Source organism: Lepidochelys kempii, chromosome 4 (assembly GCF_965140285.1).
Source record: "Lepidochelys kempii isolate rLepKem1 chromosome 4, rLepKem1.hap1, whole genome shotgun sequence".
NCBI lineage: Eukaryota > Metazoa > Chordata > Testudines > Cheloniidae > Lepidochelys > Lepidochelys kempii.
The window spans coordinates 84,071,419-84,098,475 of NC_136383.1; the positions used below are offsets into that span (position 1 = coordinate 84,071,419).

The 27,057-nt window shown below is 37.4% G+C and overlaps 1 protein-coding gene across 2 annotated transcripts in view; it reads right to left on the minus strand.

Annotated features, from left to right (window-relative positions):
- Positions 1 to 2,702: 2,702 nt before the first annotated feature.
- Positions 2,703 to 27,057, minus strand: part of SLC7A2 (solute carrier family 7 member 2) — a 106,299-nt gene continuing 81,944 nt past the window's right edge. For both annotated transcript variants that reach the window (XM_073341919.2, XM_073341918.2), the window contains exons 4-12: positions 26,302 to 26,467; positions 25,542 to 25,678; positions 24,315 to 24,537; positions 21,787 to 21,926; positions 15,776 to 15,878; positions 10,163 to 10,353; positions 9,624 to 9,790; positions 8,206 to 8,314; positions 2,703 to 6,799 (exon numbers count right to left, since the gene is read on the minus strand). In XM_073341919.2, coding sequence (XP_073198020.1) covers positions 6,615 to 6,799; positions 8,206 to 8,314; positions 9,624 to 9,790; positions 10,163 to 10,353; positions 15,776 to 15,878; positions 21,787 to 21,926; positions 24,315 to 24,537; positions 25,542 to 25,678; positions 26,302 to 26,467 — 1,421 coding nt within the window. In that variant the 3' untranslated portion in view covers positions 2,703 to 6,614. The remainder of the gene's footprint in view (positions 6,800 to 8,205; positions 8,315 to 9,623; positions 9,791 to 10,162; positions 10,354 to 15,775; positions 15,879 to 21,786; positions 21,927 to 24,314; positions 24,538 to 25,541; positions 25,679 to 26,301; positions 26,468 to 27,057) is intronic.

Sequence of the window (27,057 nt, forward strand, 5' to 3'; positions counted from 1 at the left end):
TTAGTAGAGCACTATTACTTTAAAAATAATTCTGCCTTTATAAAGGCATACTGCTGCATTTGCAGGGATAGCTTGGAGGTGAGGGGTGACAACATATTCATTCACAATCTAAGACTTTATTAAATATCTGTAACAACTACTGTGTGTGTTGCGTCAGACTTATTCGTGACAGAGTCATTTGCAGTTACTGCACAGCACAGCTGTACAATCGCTTAGTTAAATGTAAAGGATAATTGCCTAAATACCTAACCATATTACCAAAGCAATCCCTTGACGTATTGCCACTAACACTTCATTGGCAGTTAAAATAAAGAAACTGCAACTTACAGTGACATAGGCATGATAACAGTTACATAGAATAAGTCTGTTTTTCACTAAGGGAACCCACTAATGCAGATATAGCACTAGGTTTCTCCATTAAAAAAAAAAAGCTTCCTGTTACAACAGATTTTTGACAATACTACACCATTTGCATAGATACTGAACAAGTTACAATAACGATTAATCATGTTTTTAAAAAAGCAATGTGTACACTAAGTTTTCATTCCATAGGATTAGTGTTTTCAGTTCATCTCTAGGTAAATATAAAGACATGCATGCACACACACACATTCAGTATTTGTTTTCTACATACCATTTCTTACATATTTCTATCTAAACACCTCTCACGTGTAAAAATTTGTATAGTTTTTGTCCTTTATATGGCTGGATCCTGCAAGGCAAAAGTAAGTTGAGGGCAGCTAGAACCTTGCAGTGTTGGGCCTATACTGTATACCAAACCTAATGCACATATTTTACTTGATTCTTACAGTGATATTACTTTGCTACCTACTAGTAAAGGCACGATCATTAACTAAACAGAGAATTATCTTTGTACATTAGAGAAGGGAGCTGAGAAGATCTGATGATGTTTCTTTAAGTTGAAATTAAGTCAACTAAAAAAATAAGTTAAAAGTGATTTCCAGTACTATGCCTGCTCCTGAGCCCCCTGGGATATCTGTACAATCACATTTTACTGTTTTTTAAATGTCTTTATTTCTCCCCTGTTGTTGTGGGAAATATCTATGCAAACAAAAGGGGAAACTGTTTATACACAAAGTGCTGTCAAATACACACAAACTAAACAAACTGAAAACAAAATTTCTTTAGTCTTTCAAGATTTGTCAAAATCTTAGGTAGCAATAATAGGTAACACTTTTCAGTCAGAAGTGTTATTAACAGTGTCCCTTCTAAGGAAAATTGCAGTGCAACACAGAAATTATTTTAATAGCTACACTGAATTACAAAGAGTAAATTACCAAGACAGCCACACAGACACAGATATTCCCCTCTTCCCCTTCAAGCAACCAAGTTTAGTGCAATGAAGTGAATGACTCCTCCCTCTAGGTCACAGAACTGCAATAGCACTCAAGGCTGTGATAACACTTAACTCTCCTGCTCTGCTGCTCATCGTAAAGCAATGAAGTAACCAGCCCATGTCCCACAAACAAATTTGGTTGCACAGGGACACTCAAGGAGCCACCAGAGAGGTATGCTTTACTGTGCATAGGGTGCAGACCCAGACATGGACTCTTCATACATTTCCTCTCTACCCCAACAGGACCGGCCTGATTGCACTGCATCAGCAGCTCCTAAAAAGCTGCACTGAAAGAGGTAGGATTTCCTCCAAAAAATGCTGTTAGACTATGCTTTTAAAATTGTATTTTAACAGGAAGCTGCTGTCTTGACAATTTCATGATGCTGAGTAGGACAGCAAGTATCAGCTTCTCTGTTTCAAATAATGAAATCAGAGATTTTCAGAGCTGTTGTAAAAAAAGTTCTATACCTAAAAAGATGATTTAACAAATAGCTGAATACATTCTTTTTAAAAATAGTTATTTCTAGCTTCCTCCCAAAAGCTTTGAGAGTCTTGTATTTCTAATAATTTCAAATGGTGAATATGATGTTTCTGTCCTACTCTGAATCAAAATGGGCCCCTGATGGAAAGTATAAGTGAAATATTAGACCTAACTGAGACAGACATCTTTTTTTCATTCATTTGACAAGATATTGAAACTGATCAGTATTTCTAAAAAGCTGTGAAAATTCCTATGTTAATATTCTTATTTAGTAAACATTTATCTATCTATATTAGTGTAATAAGTCACTGCATCATTCTGAATGATGAGTGACAGGCCAATCCAACTACATCTAAAATCTGTTCTCTACGGTATATGATTTTAAAAGTCTGAAGAAAGCAGTTACATTAAAAAAAAAAAAAAATTAAACCCATCCTGGTGGTCACTGGTTGTCCCATGACACACAGTTAAACATAATTCCTAGCATTTCAGGGATTAAGGCAAACATTATAATACACACTAGAATAATGGATCTTCATTCACCTCTAATAAGATTTCTAAACAGGTATTCATATTTTATAATTTCATATTAGAAATTTTATAAATATAGGGAGCCCAAGTCTGCAAGTTTCTCTCCCCACAAAGGTCCCATTAAATCAATGGATGTTTTTAAAAAAAGATAAAATCTCTTGAAGTATCGATGATTAATAAACTGTAAATACTATTACATTTTCTAAAATATATTAGTTACACACACATTATGTAGAAACAAATATGAGCAGGAGTACTTGTGGCACCTTAGAGACTAACCAATTTATTTGAGCATAAGCTTTCTGAGCTATGCTCAAATAAATTGGTTAGTCTCTAAGGTGCCACAAGTACTCCTTTTCTTTTTGCGAATACAGACTAACACGGCTGTTACTCTGAAATATGAGCAGAGACTAATGTCAGTTTTCCTCTACACAGATAGTATTTTTAATCCACTTAGTAGTAACATCCTCAAAACTGAGACAAAGGAATTTCCATTCCAATAATAGCATCTTTCTCTATTTCCAAATAAAAATGCTTCTAACTCAGAAGACATCCCATCATGTAAGTTAAAAAATGCTTCCAAAAAAAAGGAAACCAACATCTGAACTTTGATTTCTATTTTGCTGAATAGTAATAGTAAAAGCTGTTATCTAACATAGGGTCACATTCATTCCTTTGAAGACAACAGAGTTGCACCCACCTACCCACATGAACTTTTGTTGGGTTGTTTGCTTTCCATCCACTTTCCTAGCACCTTTCCTTCCTCCTCACCCAAACTACGTTGCTAATCAGCTTACCTTAGTTTAGTGGAGTTCTTTTCAGCATGCACCCTCTTGTTGTTAATGGTCAGTAGGGGCCGCTAGTGCAACAGCACAAATCCACCCCTCCCTCCATTCCAGGTACTGCAAGATATCCACTATCCAATCCAAACTGAGGGGTAAAAGAACAAGCTCAACATTAAAAACCAATTCCCCTATACGGTATCAACACATTTCTGGTTCTGTGCCAAGAAGCTTTTATATTTTTGTGTTCACCAGGGTTTGTGCACATGAGCTGCTGCTAACACTGGAATTTACTTTTATACCTAAAAAGTAGCAAGAATCCAATGCCGCTAAAACACACACACACACACAATGGCTTTCCACCTTCTCTATGAAATTCTAGATGTTGTAGAAGTGTAAAGATGATTTTTAATATCAGACAACATAAGTGTTTGAAGACACCTGTCAAAACTGTGTTCACTGGGTCTTGCCTTACAGTGAGTAAAGGAGAAAACTAACAGCATAATGTACTTCAGCAATATTGTCCTTTAGATTGTAGGACTATCTATTTCCTTTAGTCAATAGCAGCATTCTGGATGCTCTTTGCTTACTATTGGGAACTTATTTTTAATTAATAACACACATTTTGGGCAAAATAACTCCACATTTTGAAATCCTCCATAACTAACAGTGATACTTCCCAACTATTTAAGCCTATATACACTAAAAATATTTAAATGATTATGTACCTTTGATAGGTAACACAAATCTTTGCTTTTACACTGAAGAGAACACCATCAAGATATCGTTCATTATGTTAAAATTAATTATTTATTCAATATTGTCATCACAACTTGCTTCATGGCTTTTGGACATCAGACCCATGTGCACGAACTGAAACATTTGTTGAATGAATGAAACTGAAACGAACTGAAACATTTGTTCGGGAGGGGGGGACTCAGACTTTGCAAATAGATATATTTCAAATTTAAATCCTACCATCTCTGAAGATACCCTGTCAGGATTGAAAATAAATATATTTAAATAAAAGCTTTGCCTCCATGTTTGTCCACCCTCCTCCTCCTCTCTGTGCAAGGAACTCTAGTACCACAGGCACTTGTTTTCTCGTCAAGAAGCAATGTATGCAATCAGACCCCTCTCCCCCAATATGCATATGATGGATGAGGAGGAAGAGGGAATTTAGCTGTGAAGAAGAAAGCTTTTAGTAATGCTATACATAAGTACTAATTACAGAGATTCCCACTGAGTTCAATAGAGCCAGGATTTCACTCTGTGATTTCACTCTGCTTCTGAATTTTTCCTTTAGCACCTGGAGTAACTTTGGAAGGAAAAAAATTCAGATGTGACTTCATATGAAACAAAATAATATTCTTGAATACTTTTCCTACAGTGTATCATTGCTCATAAGCATCTTCATAGTCTGAATTATGCATATTTACTTACTGGTAAGGATAATTGAACATTTCCTTACTACTTTGATATAAATATATTGTACTCTACTTTGATAAAAGTATCTGATTTGTGCTGTTACCATTTGTAAACAAGCTTTGCAGAATATTCTCTAGACCAGTGGTTTTCAATCTTTTTTCATTTGAAGACCCCTAAAAATTTTGAATGGAGGTGTGGACCCCTTTGGAAATTCAACCTGTGGTCTGCAGACCCCTACCCTAGAAGTTCTACACTGAAAACTGACTGAAAAGAATTCAACAAAAAATGCTGCATGGGCTTGGCACAGTATAAACTCTGGGCTTCTGTGGTTACGGTAACACTTCCAGGCTTTGACCTGTAGATGGGAGTATTCGCATACTTTTGATTGATCAGAGAAACGGAATGCCTTTTCTGGGATCTGAAACTTTATTTTCATAAGGAGTCCAGTGGCACCTTAAAGACTAACAGATTTATTTGGGCATAAACTTTCGTGGGTAAAAAACCCACTTCTTCAGATGCATGGAGTGAAAATTACAGATGCAGGCATTATAACTGACTCATGAAGAGAAGGGAGTTACCTCACAAGTGGAGAACCAGTGTTGACAGGGCCAATTCAATCAGGGTGGATGAAGTCCACTCCCAATAATAAATGAGGAGGTGTCAACTCCAGGAGAGGCAAAGCTGCTTTTGTAATGAGCCAGCCACTCCCAGTCCCTATTCAGGCCCAAATTAATCCTGTTAAATTTGCAAATGAATTTTAGTTCTCCTGTTTCTCTTTGAAGTCTGTTTCTGAAGCTTTTTTGTTCAAGTATAGCTTCTTTCAAATCTGTTATAGAATGTCCAGGAAGATTGAAGTGTTCTCCTACTGGCTTTTGTATGTTACCATTCCTGGTATCCAATTTGTGTCCATTTATTCTTTTACGTAGGGACTGTCCGGTTTGGCCAATGTACATGGCAGAGGGGCACTGCTGGCACATGATGGCATATATAACATTAGTAGATGTACAGGTGAATAAGCCTCTGATGGTGTGGCTGATGTGGCTGGGTCCTCTGATGGTGTCACTAGAATAGATATGGGGACAGAGTAGGCAATGAGGTTTGCTACAGGGATTGGTTCCTTGGTTAGTGTTTCTGTGGTGTGGTGTGTAATAAATCTGTTAGTCTTTAAAGTGCCACCGGACTCCTTGTTGTTTTTGTGGATACAGACTAACACGGCTACCTCCTGATACTTTATTTTCATAGTCACCTTTCACGGACCCCTTAAACATAGTCTGTGGACCCCCAGAAGTTGAAAACCACTGCTCTAGACCTACTCCCAATTAATCTCACACTAGTTCCCTGTAAAGCAATAAGAAGGAATTCAATATTTTAATTATCAGAGTACGGTCACTTTGTTATCCATAAAAAGAATAGAGAAAAGGAGTACTTTTCACGTGAGCTCACGAAAAGCTTATGCTCAAATAAATTTGTTAGTCTCTAAGGTGCCACAAGTACTCCTTTTCTTTTTGCGAATACAGACTAACAAGGCTGCTACTTTGAAATTTGTTATTCATGATACCCTATCAGACTGTGACAAAGTATTTTAATGAACAGGGGTAAGAAGAACATATGAAAAGCAGTTGCTTTCCTCATAAAATGTTCAGGGCCCTCTTTTGTAAGCAATCCTAAAATTCTTTATACTTTATGATCACCAATTAATTGTATATAATTGTGCAACCAAAATTTTAGCATAGCAAAGGTACAGTTATCCCCTTGGAAGTCTGTTCTTCCCCTCATCTTCCTTGATGTTTTCATCTGGGACATCAATTTATCACTGAGGAAAGTCTTCATGATACTGGATCTGAAGTATCCAAGAGGAATTAGCAGCTAATCCAACATGTCAGTCATGCCTTGTGGTAGGCACTTGCAAGATGCACAAATATAAATTATTGTTAATCTGCTGGCAGCTACCTTTTGACAATTTCGTTCAGCAACTACATTCGGTCACAGTTTACTATTACTTAAGAGACATGCATGTTAAGGTTGTTTGCAAACATTAACATTCACTTGTCCTTTCATGTGTAATAAACCGAGCATTTTCATCAACATGTTCATCTGCTTCTTCCACAGGGTTCTTTTCCTGTATTCCACTATTTTCGGAGCAAGTATCTTCATCTTCCTCATCTCTAGGATGACCCTCAAGACTGTGTCTGATGCCATACGCAAAGTAAATAAAGAAGCCTTCCAAACAAAAAAAAATACTTAATAGTTTTTTGCAGGCAAACACTGCATTAAGAGTGATTCCCAACCCCCTGGATAACTGACACCTTTTACCTGAACAGTTCCCTGCTTGTGGTATGCAAATTACTACTAGTACTTCAGGACTTTGTGTCTGGTAATGTAGCTCTTCCCTACATTAAAGACAACTGGCAGTGCTGGACCCCAGTGCAACATTTCTGTCTATTTCCCAGTCATTTGTGTATGCTCTTATCCGCACTGCTAATGGTGACCGCTGCCTGTAATTCATGACTGCAATACAAGTTTGGAGCACCAAAACTGACTTTGCAGTCAGTGTATCTTTCTACAATTCAAAAGTACGGCAGTTCAGAGGAGAATGATACACAGAGTAGTAGGAAACAGATACAGTAGTTGCAAATACTCCTCTCTCTACAGTTTTGACTATAATTATTAGAAAAATATTGATCTTGATTTTACATCTTTTTCTCCCCATGTTTTCTGGCCTGGCTTACGGCACAGTCTCTACCAATTTAAGTAAATTGATTTAGAAACTGAGCTAGTTAAATCAGTGAAACCTCTTTGTGTGAATACTCTTAAATTGGTTTAACCAACTTAAGTTACATCAATATAAAGCACTTTCTTAAACCAATTTAAAAAACTGTCCATATAAATTATTTGCACTGATTTAACTAACTCAGTTTCTAAACCAATTTGGTTAAAATCAGTGCTACTGGTATGTGTGTGTGAACAAAGCCTACACAGATTTCTCTTTCTCTGCCACTACACTCATTGAATCCCAGCTAACCTTTCAGGAGCATTTTGACACAACAACCACTTTCAGCTCTCATTTTGTATTTACCATAGGGTGACCAGATAGCAAGTGTGAAAAATTGGGAAGGCTGGGGAGTAATAGGCACCTATATAAGACAAAGCCCTGAATATTGGGACTGTTCCTATAAAATCAGGGCATCGGGTCACCCTAATTTATCAAAACAAATCCTGAGAATATGTTAAATATTCTCTATTTTGATTTTGTATCACAAAGTGAGTTGAAAGTGCTGCCTCTGAAATAGAGTAGGCAGGCAGAAAAGATTTACCAAACTCAATGTTAATGCTTTCCAGGCCTACATATACATCACCTATATTTGCAAGATAGCAGTAAGCTAACTGGAATTAGTCCTGTAGCTTTTATGATTCCTGCTACCTCACAACCGCATGTGCAGTTTTGGCAGCAGGTGCATACATCTTCTGAGGTATGTTTTTGTTTTGACTATTGATATCATTTGACATTTATTGAAAGAAAGCTTTTTATTTGAATAGTTAAAAGAAGATGATTAAATCATTCCTAGAAAGAACCACAAGAGAGGACCCATCAATCCTAATGTAAACAGTTGTTGTAAAGTACCTACCAAAAGCCATCCAGAAGCTAAATCTGATCCAAGTCTCTCCACTTAACTGTACCATCAAGTAAATATTCACCAAGATACTGAAGGATGGCAAAAATGGCAAGAATGGAACCTAAGGGGAAATAGTTTATAAGATAGTAAAGTTTTTCAAACCTTTCCGCAGAATAAATGGCGCATTTCAGTTTTGTAATACAAATAAAGGGACTGGCAGACCCACTCACCAGTGAGAGTAAGACACTTTTCCTGTTTAGTGTAAGGGTTAATCACTAGTTTCTGCAAAACTGTTAATCACTAGTTACGCTTTCATTTTTAAAAAAAGGTTTGGTCCCCACAGCTACAAAGAAAACCTTGTCAATTTGCACTGAACATACAGCAGTGCAGTGCTGAATTCCTGAATTAATCTAGGTGGGCAGCCTGAAACAATACTTATTTTACTGATTTAAATTTATATTCAACAGCCTTTACCCACAGCTCTCAGCACACTTTATAAATAATTAAAAAGGATAACATGCCTCAATAAAAAAGCACACTCCATTTATATCCCTGTCCTTCCCAATCACCATCCAAATAGCCTCCCATACCTCATCCCATCACTCAGTTTATCTCCACTTTCCTAACTGCCCATTAAAAAAAAAAATCCTTGTAGTGTATGTGAAAGACTTATTCATACTCCAAGGAATCATGGCACACAGTCTAAGGGCAGGTCTTCACTACCCGCCGGAGAGATACAATCGATCCCTGAATACGCTCCCTAACGACTCCGGAACTCCAGCTCACAAGAGGCAGAAGCGGAGTCGACGGGGGAGCGGCAGCAGTTGACTCGCTAAGATACACCAACTTCAGCTACGCTATTTGCGTTGCTGAAGTTGCGTATCTTAAGTCGACCCCCCCACCCCCACCCGCCCCCCCGGCCCAATGTAGACCAGGGCTAAGCAACTGGGTTTTTGTGCTAAACTGCTCCTCCAGGGCTGGGAGGGAGGAACTCTTCCCTCTAAGTTACAGGCTCTGTAGTAGTGAAGCCACTCTTCAACTGCTATCCCAACCTTAGGGCTGAAATGGCCTCTGTGCTGCTTGCCTCAGCACCCGCAAGTGGTAGGGAATAGCTGGTGGATCTCTGTACTAGGCAATTTACCAGCTAATACCACCAATCAGTGGTGTGCAGCACGGCAGTGTGAAAGGGGTATAGTGCACCCTATGCAAGGCCTCCTCATCCAGTCTGCAATGAAATCATACTAGAATTGATCTGAGACCGTCTAGACAATGGGATGGTAAAAACGCCTAAGACCTGTCTACACTATCACTATCACCAATAGTGCAATGGTGAGACACATTGTCTGAAAAACACAAGCATAGACACAGCCACACACATAGTTTTATTAAAACAAATTGAAACTCTGTATTATTTATGTTAACTTACTCACCAGAAAGGCCACTTTCTGCTGGCTCTGAGGCTGCCTCCAAATGGTGAGAACTATGACTATGAAGAGTACTACCAACACAGCAAGAAGACCAATGCTCCAAGGCTCCATATTAGCAATAAAATGAATCCCATATGTGGTCAGAACACTCAACCCACACACAAGAAAAGCTGTGTGAAAAAGAAAATAAGAATTGGAAGGAAGTCAAACCTTTCAAAACTTTTTAAATAAACATGCAACTTAATATGATAAAGCAGATCTTTATCAGTAGAGACATTATCAGATGTTAAAATGAAAAAAGTCTGTTTTGACAAGAAAACACTTTATTCTGCCTTATTTTTGACTGAAGGAAAATAAATAAGATTATGGAACAAACTATAAAAATCTGTTTTCCTACCAGAATACTTCATTTTTGACATTTGTGAGACGGTACTCCAGGATGTTACCATTGGATTTGAACTTTTGTTCTGCTTAATTAAATTCCACTATTTATGGAACTTGATTTGAATGTATTGTACTTATTTGGGTATCTGTAGACTTACCTAATAGACCCACCAAAAAGCTAACAGTAGTAGCAGACTGCTCTGTTGGCAAACTGGATGGATTCATCAATGTCTGAAGACTGAAGCGGTGCCCTTGAAGCATACTAATTTCAGATTCCCTTTCTGATCCTGTCAGAGCCTCTTTCTCTGGAGAATATTTTGGTTGGTCATAGGTTAAATTGGGTTGGTACCTATCCACAAATAAATAGATATTTATATACAAGACTGTAACAAGTAAAGAAGTTAAGCTTGTGGTGGGGGTTAAAGGAGGATGGTTATAAATGCCACAGCAGTCTCCAATGATTCCACTCTACACTAATAGCTACAATAAAAAATAAAGTCTGCTCTTGCAAAATTCATGTGGCATCCCTTCTATCTTCTTTTATTTCTAGGTCGGGGTGGCCAACCTGTGGCTCCGGAGCCACATGCGGCTCTTCAGAAGTTAATATGCGGCTCCTTTTACAGGCACCGACTCCAGGGCTGGAGCTACAGGCGCCAACTTTCCAATGGGCCGGGGGGTGCTCACTGCTCAACCACTGGCTCTGCAACAGGCCCTGCCCCCTCTCCACCCCTTCCCGCCCCCTCCCCGAGCCTGCCATGCCCTCGCTCCTCCCCCTCTCCCCCAGAGCCTCCTGTACACCATGAAACAGCTGATCGGGAGGTGCGGGGAGGGAGGGGGAGGCGCTGATCAGTGGGGCTCCCAGTGGGTGGGAGGTGCTGGGAGCGTACATTGGTAAATTCTGGCTCCTTCTCAGGCGCAGGTTGGCCACCCCTGTTCTAGGTAGTCAATTTAATCTCTAAATTCTCTGCAAAGGGGCCTATTGTCCAACACTGCCTGCCATACTGGGCACTATCATATATAAAATAATAAAGGAAGATTACACCCTGATAACCTGGTTTCCCATAACCTGGACTTTCACAGTTTAGAATGGAACAAGAGAAACACATAAGAACTGTATGCAATAGGAGCTCTCAAACTGGGGATTGCAGGCAGGTGTTGTGGGGGAGTGGAGTAATAATCACCCTTTCCTTTCCATTTTGCTAAATGGGAGGGGTAATCCTGAAGGAGTCGTGGAATGGAAAAAGATTGAGAACCACGGGTATAGAGGATACTGCTAAAGGTAATATACTCTCTTAAAAAGTTAACAATTACAGATCACCACTTTTACAAAGCTAACACCATGTCTCCTAAGATTTTCTGAGAAAGTAATAAACTAGAAGAGGCTTTTTGCTGATTTTTTAATTATACTGTGGGAGGCAGCTGTTTTTCAGCAAAATATTTATAATTTAAATAGAAAACAACACAATACAAAAACCCTTCATGAAATAAAGGAAGGAGATGGAAGAGGATTTCTTGAAATACAGTAGGTCTTTTCAGTAAACTTTCACTGAGATGAGCATGAGGCAGTCTAGAGGAAAAACACTAAAAAACATTCTGCTTGAATAAGGCTGAGATTTAACACCAACTTTGGAAGGAATGTAATGTTTTTAAATACATGCAACCTTACTATGAAAGGGAGCATATTCTCCTGTGAATGATAAACTAAATGAATTTAAGTTACAGTAAATCCTCACTTAAAGTCATCCTGGTTAACATTGTTTCATTGTTTTGCTGATCAATTACGGAACATGCTCGTTTAAAGTTGTGCAATGCTCCCTTATAACATCGTTTGGCAGCCGCCTGCTTTGTCCACTGTTGTGCAATGCTCCCTTATAACATCGTTTGGCAGCTGCCTGCTTTGTCCACTGCTTGCAGGAAGAGCAGCCCGTTGCAGCTTGCTGGTGGGGGCTTGGAACCAGGGTGGACCAGCAGCCCCCCTATGAGCTCCCTGCTCCCTTAAGTACCCTGTGCAGCAGCCACCCAGCAGGCTACCAATTGTCAGCAGTTCAGCTGTCCCTCCCCCCACTGCCATGTGCTGCTCCTGCCCTCTGCCTTTGACCTGCTCCTGGGAGCCTCCTACTTGCTGTGCACGGGAGGGGGAAAGAGGGGAGCTAATGTCAGTGTGTCCCCTCCCCCTGTTCCCCACTTATCCCTTCTCCATACAGAGCAGGGTGTGGACAGGACAGGGCTCAGGACGGAGAGACAGCAGCTGCTGTCTCAACTTCCTGATCTTTTTAAAGGCAATGTACTTAGAGTCAGGTCAGCATACTTAAAGGGGCAATGCGCACCTCTCTCTCTCCCCCCCACACACAGGGTGTGTGTCTCTGTCTGCCATGCTGTCTCCCCTCCCTCCATTCGTGCTGCCTTGTAGAGTGTGAGGCTACATTAAGAATGAGTTAACCCTTGAGGGCTCAGCTGAATGCCAGTCATCATTTAGCAGTAAGGCATTCCCTGGGCAATATCCCACCCTCTTCCACCCTCTAACTTCACCACCTCAACCAAGCTTCATAATCATCATTGCTGTGTATAGTATTAAATTGTTTGTTTACAACTTATACTGTGTGTGCATATATATATATAATATAGTTTTTTGTCTCGTGACAAAAATTTCCCTGGAACCTAATCCCCTGCATTTACACTGATTCTTATGGGGAAATTGGATGCGCTTAACATCATTTTGCTTAAAGTCGCATTTTTCAGGAACATAACTACAACGTTAAGCGAGGAGTTACTGTACTATCGTCAGAACTACTGTTACATTTTTCAAAATTATCAGTTTGAGTTCCTGTGACTACTTAATTAGTTTTAACCTTCATTTATTGCCCCAACTACCAGCAATACAAACAATTAACAAAACCTGTCTTATGCAGTGCAGTACCAATGTATCATTGTCATTCAGTTACCTTACATTAAAAATACCTTTAGATTAGCTGTAATTATAGACAAGTGTCACCTATTAGATCAGTGACTCTCAAGCTTTCCAGACTACTGTACCCCTTTCAGGAGTCTGATTTGCCTTGAGTACCCTCAAGTTTCACCTCACCTAAGAACTACTTGCTTACAAAATCAGAAAATATACAAAAAAGTGTCACAGTCACATTATTACTGAAAAATTGCTTCCTTTCTCATTTTTACCATATAATTATGAAATAAATCAGTTGGAATATAAATATTGTACTAGCATTTCAGTGTATAGTATATAGAGCAGTATAAACAAGTCACTGTCTGCATGAAATTTTAATTTGTACTAACATCACTAGTGCCTTCATGTAGCCTGTTGTAAAACTAGGCAAATATCTAGATGTGTACACCCTTGATTGAGAACCACTGTATTAGATCACAAAAGGAGCACCATTCTATAGCTTATAAGGATGCCCTGCCTTGAGCTATTTCTCTGACCTTGTCAAAGGCTTTCTGAAAGTCTAAGTACACTGTATCCTCTGTGTACTTAGAACATAAGAGGGGCCATACTGGGTCAGACCAATATCTATCCCAGTATCCTGTCTTCCAACAGTGGCCAATGCCAGGTGCCCCAGAGGGAATGAACAGAAGAGGTAATCATTAAGTGATCCATCCCCCCGTCGCCCATTCTCAGCTTCCGGCAAACAGAGGCTATGGAGACCATCCCTGCCCATCCTGGCTAATAGCCATTGATGGACCTATCCTCCATGTATTTATCTAGTTCTTTTTTTAACCCTGTTACAGTAATGGCCTTCACAACATCCTCTGGCAAGAGTTCCACAGACTGACTGTGCACTGTGTGAAGAAATACTTCCTTTTGCTTGTTTTAAACCTGCTGCCAATTAATTTCATTTGGTGGCCCCTAGTTCTTGTGTTATGAGAAGGAGTAAACAACACTTTCTTATTTACTTTCCACACAACAATCATGATTTTATAGACCTCTCTCATATCCCCCCTTAAACATCTCTTTTCCAAGCTGAAAAGTCTCAGTCTTTTTAATCTCTCCTCCTATGGAAGCTATTCCATACCCCTAATAATTTTTGTTGCCCTTTTCCGAACCTTTTCCAATTCCAATATATCTTTTTTGAGATGGGGCGATCACATGCAGTATTCAAGATGTGGGCGTACCATCGATTTATATAGAAGCAATATGATATTTTCTGTCTTATTATCTATCCCTTTCTTAATCATGCCCAATATTCTGTTCGTTTTTTTGACTGCCGCTGCACATTGAGTGTTTTCAGAGAACTATCCACAATGACTCCAAGATCTCTCTCTTGAGTGGTAACAACTAATTTAGACCCCATTATTTTATATGTATAGTTGGGATTACGTTTCCCAATGTGCATTAATCAACACTGAATTTCATCTGCCATTTTGTTGCCCAGTCACCCAGTTTTGTGTGATTCCTTGTAGTTCTTCACATTCTGCTTTGGACTTACAAAACTACAAGATAGTGATCATCTGCAAATTTTGCCACTTCACTGTTTACCTCCTTTTCCAGATCATTCATGAATATGTCGACTAGTACTGGTCCCAGTACAGACCCCTGGGGCACATCACTATTTACCTCTCTCCATTCTGAAAACTGGTAAATTTGTTCCTACCCTTTGTTTCCTATCTTTTAACCTATTACCAATCCATGAAAGGATCTTCCCTCTTATCCCATGACAGCTTACTTTGCTTAAGAGCCTTTGGTGAGGGACCTTGTCAAAAACTTTCTGAAAATCTAAGTACACTATACCCACTGAATCCCCCTTGTCCACATGCTTGTTGACCCCCTCAAAGATTGGTGAGGCATGGTTTCCTTTTACAAAAACCACGTTGACTCTTCCCCAACAAATTATATTCATCTATGTGTCTGATAATTCTATTTTCTACTATAGTTTCAACCGGTTTGCCCAGTATTGAAGTCAGGCTTACTAACCTGTAATTGCTTGGATCATCTCTGGAGCCCTTTTTAAAAATTGGTGTCATATTAGCTATCCTCCAGTCATTTGGTACAGAAGCTGATTTAAATGCTAGATTACAAACTACAGTTAGTAGTTCTGCAATTTCATATTTGAGTTCCATCAGAACTCTTGGGTGAATACCATCTGGTCCTGGTGACTTGTTACTCTTTAATTTATCAGTTGGTTCCAAAACCTCCTCTAATGACACCTCAGATCTGTCCAGAATTTACTGATTCTGGATTGGGCAAATCCCAAGCATCTGTTTTCAGTCTCCTTATTTATTGATTCACCAGATGGAAACATACTAGAAGGTCAGGATTTGGCCCACAAAGCAAATTTATTAGAGTATTTATACTATTCACATATAGCTCCCACAATTTACTGTGCTTTCTGTATACAGTAGGAGATAAACTATAAATTATATTGTAAAATTAGAAATACGTTTCTAGCTTTGAATGTTTCAATGTTTTGACATGAGGTCCTTCTATACCATTTGGAGCTGAAGACCGTATAATTTATCTTTCAGAAAGTAAAACCCTCTTAGATTTCAAATAAGGTTTTGGATTTGATCTATGCCCACACTGGCATTACACTGTGTCTATTCCTAGTGTATATCCAACTCTGAAGGGACACCACTCTGGTAATCATTAAATTAAGAAACCACACACAGATTAACATTTTACAAGAGTGAACCTAATTTTACAATATGTATGTACCTAGAATAAAAGTTATACAAACAAAAATGGTATTTTAAATGTATCCTGCATAGGACAAAATAAAATACAGCAGAACAAACAGGGGGGTGAGGGTGGAGCTCACCTGAGGATGAGAACACAGGCTGCTACAAGTGAGTAAGCAAGAAGTGTACCAATAGACATCATATCCACCAGAGCCTTTAGGTCAAAAAGAAATGCCATTATAGCTAAAAAAAGAAGAAAGAAATACAGAATATGTATGAAAGTTATATATTGAGAGTTAAGATTTTTAAGGCAGCTCAAGAGGCTATGTATGGAGTTTTTATGTAGTTGACTTACAAACAGTAATACAAATGAAACCATGGTAATGCATAAAAATGAATTTTCAAAGTAAAGACCCACATTTTTAAACTTGGTTGCCTGGAGTTAGACACCTACCTCTGTATGTAGGCATTGAAATAAAATTGGCCTCTTTGCAGTAACCCTGAGTACCCACAGCTCTCAGTGTGGTTGCTCAGCACTTCCTGAGAGTCACATTTATTTGTGTACCTAAACAGGGATTTAGATGCCTACTAACTTTAGGCAACCAAGTTCACAAATTTTGGCCTACTTTTTTGTTTTCAAATATAAGACACCCGGAGAACATCTAGGAAACACTAATGAAAACCTTTCAGCCAAAATTCTCTATATACCTGCTGTGTGATTTTTAATATAGTTATTTTGGACATTTATTTAGTTGTATAGTACACTGTCATGTAAAAATGTCATTTTCAGCTATGAAAACTGATATGTAACATAACCCTATGTGAAAATATTTCTCACTTAAAAATATAACACTTTATTTTTATTAAGGTATTGTAGGAAATTTTGGAGAATATTAATTATCAAAGAGCCAGATCCTGCAAGTGTGCTGTGCATAGAACTCCTACTCAAATTCCACAGGCTGACGGCTTGCACAGTCAGAGCCTGAAACCACAAGCTTACAGTGCGATCCAATCTACTGACATGCATGTGGATCCAAGACAGACTGGATCAGGACCTTAATCTATAACCGGTACATGTAATGTGTATGTACTAGGCCCTAATTCAGCAAACCACTTGGGAACCTGCTTAAATCCCATTAAGCACATCCTTAAATGCTTTGCTGAATTGGCGCCTATAGACAAGAGTAAGTCAAGTTAAATGTAAATTCAGGTTGAATAAAATCTTAGTATTTTTCAGATGACTGCATGACTTTTTAATAAACAGCATTATTTTAAAAGTGGCTTATTTTACACCTTCTCTGGCATGGCAACTTCACTGTGACTTCCAATGTGTTTCTTGTTCTAGCCTTAGCCCCATCTAGATGGCATTGACTGTTTGCGTCCTCCTTCTCCTTTCCAGTTTGCTTGAAGCAGATCCTCAGAAACATCAGAGCTAACCAGATCCTTTTGTATGACATTCATCCATCTAGTTTTGGGTCTTCTAATTCTCCTCTTACCCTCCACTTCTAAGTTTAACATCCTGTTTTCAATATATTCTTCCTATTATCTTTTTACATGCCCAAATCATCTACACCTTAGATTCTGTCAGCTGTTCTATAATTGATATCACCTTCAAACCTCTCCTAATTCATTTGTTCCAAATATGGTCCATCTTAATAACTCCAAGGATCCTTCTTAACATTTTCATTTCCCTTGTACTAAAAATCCTTCCTTCAACATCTCTTCCAGTGTCCAACATTCAGAGCCCTACAAAAATACAGGCCTAATTACCATCTTAAATATCTTACTTTTCAATTTGATAGGCTTCCTCCTATTGCAGATCATTCTGCTCAGTTCTCTCCAGGCCTTTCCTGTTCTGCTTATAAGTTCATCACTTAGTTCACCATTATCCTGTACTACCAAACCTAGGTACTTGAACTTCTGTACTTTTGGTAGTGGCTGGCCCTCCAGACTTTATAGATCCGTTGTCTTCCTGCAAGTTATCATTGAATGAACAGACCATATATTCTATTTCTGCTGATTTTCATGCCATTTCTTTTCAAGTATACATCTCTATCTCTCTAAATCTTCTTCCGCTTCCTCTTTGCTCCCTCCACAAGCACTTCATCATCTGCAAAAAGCATGCACCAGGGTGCCACTCTGGATGTTCTCAGTAAGTGCATTGAGCACCAACATGAACACAAAAGGGGCTTAGTCCAAGCCTTGATGTACTCCAACTCTTACTAGAAACTGTTCAGTTTCTCCAAGTGGCCTTCTGACTGCGATAAAAGCACCCTTGTGCATGTCCTGGAGGAGTCTGATATAGTCTTCAGATATCGGTTTCATTCCCATACACCAGATGCCTTCTCTCGGAATGTGGTCATAAGCCTTCTCAAGACTGATGAATACTATGTGTAGGGTTTTCCTCTTTTCTCTATATTTTTACACCAGCAAAGATAGCATTCACTGTTTTATTGACTTGCCTGGCATCAATCCAAAGTGACGGTCACTGATCTTCACTTCTCGTCATATTCACAATAAATAAATTGTGTGTGTATATGATAATGCATGCATTATTTTTATATTACATATATGTATGTGCGTGTATATATATAAAAAGCATACACTCTCCCACCGTCTTGATTTTATATATATCACACACACACACGTCTTTTTGATCATGAAGAAAAACAGAAAAGATTAATTCCCCAAAATAAGACTGCAATATTACCAAAATCTGCTAGGCTAATAACTAATCCAGGAATACAATTTCCTTAATGATCATGGAAGCACCCTACATTCACTAGTCTTGTGAACAGGGAGGTTTGTACAAAAACTATGAAGCATTCTGTGAGAAGATTTCTCATATATTTCACTGCCTAGGGTGCTCAGAGACAGCACTGACAGGCAAAGCAGAGGGACAGCAGAACGTGCATATGTTCATAAACCAAAATAAAGGAATTCGATTTAATTTTCATCCTTCCAGTCTTAAAGTGTTCCTGTACATTACAAGTCAATTTTATCATACTCTAGCTAACTATAGCATATGATTATTATATTTAAAATATCACAGCTTTTTTACTTCGTATTTTTTTTAATTATAGCATTATTTGTGATCAACAAGATGCGTGACTTTATGGCCAAAAAACTTTTCAAAAATAATCTGCTTTTGAAGGTTAGCCACATTAGTATTTATACAGTACATTTCAAATTTCTGAATACACTATTAGTGGCAAGACAAAAAATAGTACATCTTTAATATTGTTAGCACCAATGAATGTAGGACATATATTCATTTTGGCAAGGTAAGTAAATATATTTATGTGAGCATAAGCTTTCGTGAGCTACAGCTCACTTCATCTGATGAAGTGAGCTGTAGCTCACGAACGCTTATGCGCAAATAAATTGGTTAGTCTCTAAGGTGCCACAAGTACTCCTTTTCTTTTTGCGAATACAGACTAACACGGCTGTTACTCTGAAATATATTTATATTATCCAATGCAATCTCCATATTTCCCTTTCCCTTATATATGAGAAGCTTATGCAGAGTTTAAAGGATGTTGAGCTTTGAACCCACACAAAGCATCCAGAAAAAGACAATTTCACTTTAAACAGTGTTAAAACTACCAAATATATGCTTGGAGAAAAATACTATCAAAATGGACACAAGCTTATAATTATTGTATTTCAAAATTTATATATATACAGTTCCATCAGATTAATTTTTTTCCCTTAGTAGATATAAAAATTGCAAACAACTATAAATCTTTTATATAATCAATGCTTACTCAACTTCCAATTATTACCTATCAGAAGAGAAGTCAAACCTATCACAAAATAGTTGGAAACTTTGTTAATTCATTTTAGGTGCACATCCCACGTTGTTGCCATAAGTGTAAATACAATTCAGGGAGATATGCAGCACTACAAATCCAGGTAATACCTCTCATTAGCCTGCTGCCTTTGGTAAAATATGATTGGACTGTGAGCCAACCATTTTGCTGTCCGCAGAATTTCATTATCAGAATTATTATATAAGAAAAAGGACAAATACATATAATTATGTTTGGCCTCACCTGTAGTTTTGACTTGATAACATAGTAAAAGGTCAAAATCCAACCTTCTTAACACTGTTTAAAACTGTGAGACTATCCATGCTCAGATTTAGTAGGAATACCAGATTACTTTCATGCTGCATTCATCAGTTTTAACAGATCTAGTAAATTTAAGCCTACAAGTTACTAGATACACATTTTCTTAAAGAAAAAAGAAAAAAAAGTTACCTGCTGTATCAAAAAACTTTGTTCTGTTGGATAAACCACCTGCCCACACAATTACACCCCCCAAACTGGCTTTGAATTTGAAGTGAGCTGTAGCTCACAAAAGCTTATGCTCAAATAAAAGTGTTAGTCTCTAAGGCGCCACAAGTCCTCCTGTTCTTTTTACGGACTAAAACGGCTGCTCCTCTGAAACCTGCTCTTGAGCTGCTGCAACCAAGACTGCATATTTCCACTCATCAGTTTACCCAACTGGGAAAAACATTTTTCCTTCTCTTCTTCTGCGTCGGTTCATAATTCCACCAAAATGAAAAATCACTTTTGATACCAGATTTCCACATTTTTCCAAAATATAGCAGAAAAAGGAGCTGGTGCAACATGAAAGCAATCTGGAAAGTCAGATTAAGTGTCTCTTTATAAAGAGTAATTCTCCATTATAGATTTGTACTATGACATAAAAAAAAAGACAAATTAAGGCCATTTTTTAGATTATGAACTATTTGGGGCATGACCAGGGCTTCCTTTATGTTTGTAAAGCTCTTCAAACAAAAGGGTCCTGACTATGGCTTGTAGATGCGACAGTATGATAAATAATAAATAAATGTTTTAGTCTTATCTGAATCTCTTGGTCTTTATCATCTGGAGCCAGCCTACCCTCACTTTTCCATGCAAAGCTGACATTACACTGAAATCAGTACGGTATAATTTGTGTTCCAGGTACATGAAGCAATACAAGAGATATGCATTTTGACAACAATGAAAGAGTTTAAAAAAGAAATAAATAAATCTCCACTTCGAAGTGTAGGAATTTGCACACTAAATGGTAACAGCTCCTGGAAATGTTGCTTTGATGCATTCTGTATGTGTGTACATACACACATACATAATGATCCTAGTAAAATATCTGTACTAAAAATAGATTAGTGCCCTTTATGGGCAAAGAATGTGTAAAATTTCCTCTTTTTTAAAACCATTTTGTAGTTGCCATACTGAAGATCATTCATAATTTTATTTCTTTTTTTTACCCCATAACAAAAACACATTCCCCCCTAGTATTTCTAAACAATTAAATACATTATTCTTGAACTAAAATTTCCTATACCCAAACCTCACAACAGAACATAGTCCAATGGCTGAGTTATAAAGACAGTTTTATTCCAGATGCCCCAAAGTAAATAACTTTTTGTCTGTAATGCAAAAGAAGCCAAACTTAGAAAGCACAAAAAGTTGCGAGTTCATTGACATCAAGGACATCACCGCCACCACGATTGCCATGATTTGGAATTCTTATGCCCTTCAATTAGTCAGCAATTTTATTCCCAACTTACATGCATGAGAAGTTAACAAGCAGTCCCTTCTTATAATCCATGCACGTGCATACAAGGTTCAAATCCCAGTTTGAAGAAACCTATGTTTTCAGAGCTTACCAGAGATGACCCCTGCTGTCAATGTGGCAGCAACTGGTGTCTGCCTCTTACTCACTTTGGCAAGAAACCTAAACAGTAAACCATCTCGTGCCATGGCAAACAGAATTCGGGGCAGAGGGAACATAGAGCCGAGAAGACTAGAACAGAAAAATTTAAAGTTCAAATACACATTATTAAAAGCATTGTAGTCTACTGGTAAAGTCAACTAAAACGGGAAGCTAGGAAAAGCTTATTTTCATGTTGTTTTGTTCTTTTGAACCTGTGCTTCCAAAGCACTTGAGATTACATAACTAAATAAATAAATAAATAAAGTCTGTGGTAGGAAAATGGTTATTTTACCTTGAGACAATCATATTTTATGCTTTCAGTCAAAAGCAAACCAAAACTTGCCTGACAGTATTGGATTTCCACACACGCAATGCGTGAAGCAGTGCACCTTTCCCTACAATAATCAACTCTCAGTCTCACCTGCTACTGCACCCGATGACAAAGTAGCAATAACTGGAGTCTTCGTTTTGGAATTGATTTGAGCTAGACATTTGAAAAGCAACCCATCTTCCGCCATAGCATAGATTACACGTGGCATTGGGAAAATGGATCCAAGAAGACTGAGTAAAAAGCAAACACATGCAACATGGCAAAACACAATTCATGCAAGGTTATATCATAGAAAAGAGAAACAATGCTAATTAATGGCATGTTTCACTGAAAACAAAATTTATGATGGTAAAAATATTTACAGACCAAAGATACTACAGTTTGGACACAAATAAATTTATTTTGTTTCTGAAAACCACTAGAAGTTTTGTTCACAATTCTGTGGTAATGCAATTGCTCCATTGGAAACAGTAGTAAAATAGCTAAATAACTTTTGCCATCACTGTAGATCTTGGGATACTAGTGAACCAGGAGCATGGCCCTGGTTAACACTAGCTATGCAATTAAGCATTATTGTTCCTTGAAAGATTCTGTCAGTCAGCAACAGTGAATCACACAAGCAGTAACACCTCACACATTCTGCAGCTCCTTATGACAATGTTAATCAATAGTAACTCAAAGTAAGCACCACACAGTTTACACTTAACCCTATTATTTCTTTCAATTAAAGCACCCATAGCCAAGCTAATTTATTATTCCTGGTTTTATTTAGGAACGGAAGGTAAACTATTTTAAACTGTTGATATTTGCAGAATTTGAAAAGCATTTTGAACTACAGATGACTCAAAGCTCCTTCTCTATTTAAAATATTTAAAATTTGTCAGGTTTCTTCCTTTCACATCAAAATAACCATACTAACAACCCCCCGCCCAAACAAACAAACAAAAAACCCACACAGTATAGCCTCTGTAACAGCCATATAACTTCTTAGCAAGCTGAAACTGAGGTTTTACTATACAGCCAGGTTGCCTTTCTTGCTACAGAGAACTGAATACATCACCTACATATATTTAGTGGGTGTGCAGCTTTTATGTTCCACAGAAGCTAAGCCACTTTAGCACTGCTTGTGAAAAGTAGCATTAAAATTAAATTCATGTGCAACACTACCAATCATTCATACTTTAACTGGTTTTGGTGCTGATTCAGGAAACCACTTACGTACCTACTTAAAGTTAGCATGTGCTTAAGTGCCCTTGCCCAATAAAGATGCTTTCGTGAATCAGGGCCAAGAAATCTGAACTTGAAGAATTAGTAATATTTCCATACTGGTATCACCAAAACCTCTACATATTTTTATTGTTGTGTCTGTGTAGAAGTTAATTATGCTTCTTGTCATCTTCAGACTGCATTCTGGTAAATAATGGAAATATATAAATACTGTAAAAATTTTAATCTCAAATGACATGGCCCAGGAATAGGTAAGCGTTCGGATCAAAGCAATACTCCCAACATATCAGCCTACAACACTGCCAAGTAAAGGAATTAAAAGTAAAAGGTTTTTTTAAAATTAAATTAATTTAAAAATAATTTAATATTTCATTAAAGTAAGATATTACCTCTCCCAGAATAAACTCGGGTGTTAAAAACTTTAAAATACTTTGGAAGAAAAATTAGGAGATCAATAGTTATAATTTGGTAATCAATGGTTTTACTTTCTATGTAAAGTTTTCTTCTCCGTTACTTCTTTCTTTGCTCTAGTTTCTTTGCTCTAGTTTAAACATTTGCTTTTATATTTTATGGAAGACAAATATTATAAAAATCATAAAACTGCTAGAGTCCACTTCAGGCATTACTATAGAAAATTATAATCCCAAAACTAACTGTACAAACACAACTTAGTTTACATACACAGGCCTAAGATTCTTTTAGCTTGTCATTTAGAGCTCTTTCCTTTTTTATAATCTCCCACCCCAGAGTCTTTCACTTGATTATTTTCCACAATCATTATGCTTATCTTCTATACATGACTACTCATGGACTATCTCAGTGACATCAACAGTACTCCTTAAATAGGCAAGCCTGCTTCTTTTTTAGGCCAGCTGTTGAACTCATACATCTCCCACTTCTTGAGGCCATTTAAACCACTTTACTAACATACATGAGCTCAGTCAGCAGAAAAGGAGACTATTAAGTCTGTTCCTAAATGTAAGTATGAAGACTACTCTATTCTAATAGGTTCTTATACCACGTTACATGTGGGCTATAATATATAGGAAGATGCATGTACTGTAAAAATTAATACATCTCACAATCTAGTCAACTCTTCCAACTAAAATAATATATTTGGTCACACTTTATATTAAGATTACATTTAAGGTTTGCCAATGCTTAATTATTGATAGATGTTTTCATCAATTGTTACAGAGTCCAACAGGTTGTTTACAATTATGACTTACAATCACTTACTACTCATGTAGTAACATGCTTATAATATTTATTAAATGTTAAACCTTAAGAAAATGTACCCTCAATATAAAAAGTGTGACCATACATTGAAATATATTGTATTTTTAAATTATCTTATTTCCCAATAAAATTAGTAGTTTTTTCTTCTTTACCTTGTAGACAAAGCACAAAGTGATCCCACTGCTACAACATACTTTGCAGGACCCCATCCAACATATTCAAAGGCTACAGGAAGAGGACTTTTCTCATCTAGAAGATAGTATGGCATCATAAGAGTCAAAGCTGCCGAAACACCAAAATAGGCCATAAAACAGACAAGCAGGGAAGTCACAATTCCAATGGGTATAGCTTTCTGAGGATTCCTGACTTCTTCCCCTAAGGAGGAAAAACAAACATTCTTACTCATCTAGGAAAATGTTTGCATCTTCTACTTTAATGTGCATTAACACACAGAAAAAGGTAAGTTTTGCAGTCTAAATATTAAGAATAATAGCTTTAATATTCCATATAGAGTAAAATCAATGATACAGTATGTAACCCAGGACTTTGTGGCCAGACATAGCACAAAAAATTAAGTTAAGCAAAATGACATTATATACGGAATTGTATCTATCTATCTATCTATAATTGCATCTATGTCATATATATAAATAAAATTTATATTTTACTTTAGAGAGGCCAAAATCTATAATTTTCCACTTATCAATACAATTAGTCTTTGGAAAGTTGCTCTGAAATGTCCCTAGCCTCTGTTTGCTAGAAGCTGGGAATGGGCAACAGGAGATTGATCACTTGATGATTACCTGTTCTGTTCATGGCGAGATGGACCATTGGTCTGACACAGTATGGCTGTTCTTATGTTCTCTGCGAACTGCCTGTACCCTACCTTCCCCGAGGATAAGTAAGTTGTTGATCTTTTACTGTGTTGAGCTTCATAAGTATTAATTGCACATTAGTCTAAAAGAAGTTCTAAGGAATATGCGGCCTCTGAGTTTGTTTTTTCTAAAGCTACAATGAAGAATGTTTAAAAAAAAAAAGGCAAGATGCCTGCCATATGGGCTTAGCAGAAAGAGCTTGTGCTGATCAGTTCCCACATTCTGCCATTGCCATTGTAGCTAACTGCAGGCAAAGAGAAATTTATTCACACTGTAATTTTGTTTTTCTGTGGAATGAGAAAGCCACATTCAGGCGTGATCTCAGTCTCTTTCTAGACATGGTGATAGAGTTTAAGAGCAGAGATAGACAGACCGATACAGAGGCAGACAGGGAAGAAGACTAGTATATATATAATTACACAGTTTGACCACTAACTTTTTACTTCAAATATATATATATATATATATATATACACAGAGAGAGAGAGAGAAACCCCATCTTACCAGTTGTTGCAATGCAATCAAATCCCACAAAGGCATAAAAACATGTTGCAGCACCAGCCAATGTTCCTGTAAAACCATATGGCATAAAACCACCGGCCCCAAACATGCTTGTCACGTTCTTATAGGAAGAATAATTTCTATAGAAAATTGAAATACAACAGAAAAAAGGCATTTTTAATTTGCGATAGAAGAAATCTAATAGTTTTTTATCACCAGTAACTCTACATGAACACTTTTAAAATGCAGAGTAGTCTCAAGATAAGGATCTTTTTACAAAGCTCTCAGTACAAAATACCTTTGTATGATGTTTGAGATAAAGATCTTCTATCACCAAAAATTCATTAACAACAGAAAAAACTGGATTATCAAACAAACACTACAAATCCTGGTCCTGCTCTCATTGGAACTAATGGCAAAACACCCACTAACTTTAATGGCACAGGATCAGGTCCAATATCTTTTTGTTAATCACATCCTGTACTGCAGTTAAATAGCTATCTTTAGAAATATACACTGATAGCTTCCCAGGTGGCTAAACCTGAGATTACTAAAAGGCAAAAAAGTAATTAGTATAAAATTTAATTCTGTTTCAGGACACAAGTCTACATTTCCCAACAAAACAGTAAATCTAAACCTGTTGCTACAATGCATAGGCTACCAGAGATGCATGTACACCAGGAGCTGTCATCAGAGGCTGCTTAAAGTATGAACAAGAAAAATGGAAGAAAATTGACAGATGAAAAGGAAAAAAAACAATTACCCTGTCTGTGCTGTGAGGTTTATGAGAGATTCTTCACTTATTTTCCAGTTGTCAGCTTCTCCTTTCACAAAACCAGAAATCATAACAAAGAGGAGAACCAAGATGTTAACAGCAGTGAAGATCTTATTCACCCATGCAGATTCTTTTACTCCAAAAGACAGAAGACCTATGAAATACAAGAGGGGATTTTAAAGAATTAACATCTCCTTTAGGAAGTAAAATAGCATCTTTAATAATGTATACATGCTAACGTTACTAATTTTAGTATTTAGTTAATGATACTAGATCTATAGCTTTTAGGTGTTAGTACTAGGTTAATGAGCACTTCAATACTATGATAGACACTGTATAAAAACTGTAAAATGGAGACTATTTTTAATCCTCTCTCTCTCCAAAGGCTGATGACTGTCTTCTTGACTGACATTAATTCCATTTCTAATCCAGCAGGCAAAAAATATATATGGGAAGTGTAGCTTACTTCGTTCCTGTGCCCCCAGTCCATACTTCTATTTGGGATAAAGGAACTTCTAGGCTTAATAAAACTAACATAAACATTAGTAAACTCCTGAATTCAAAAATGCACATTCATGATTAAACTCTTGAAATGATCAGACAGTCTATTAAAAATTACATTTGCTTTTACACACACACACACACGAAACACACTTATCAGATTTAATTCTTCTTCCATGAAAGTGTAGGATATAGTCTTGCTAGCATGTGTGTGAGTTAGCAAAAAAGAGAGGCATTCTCTCT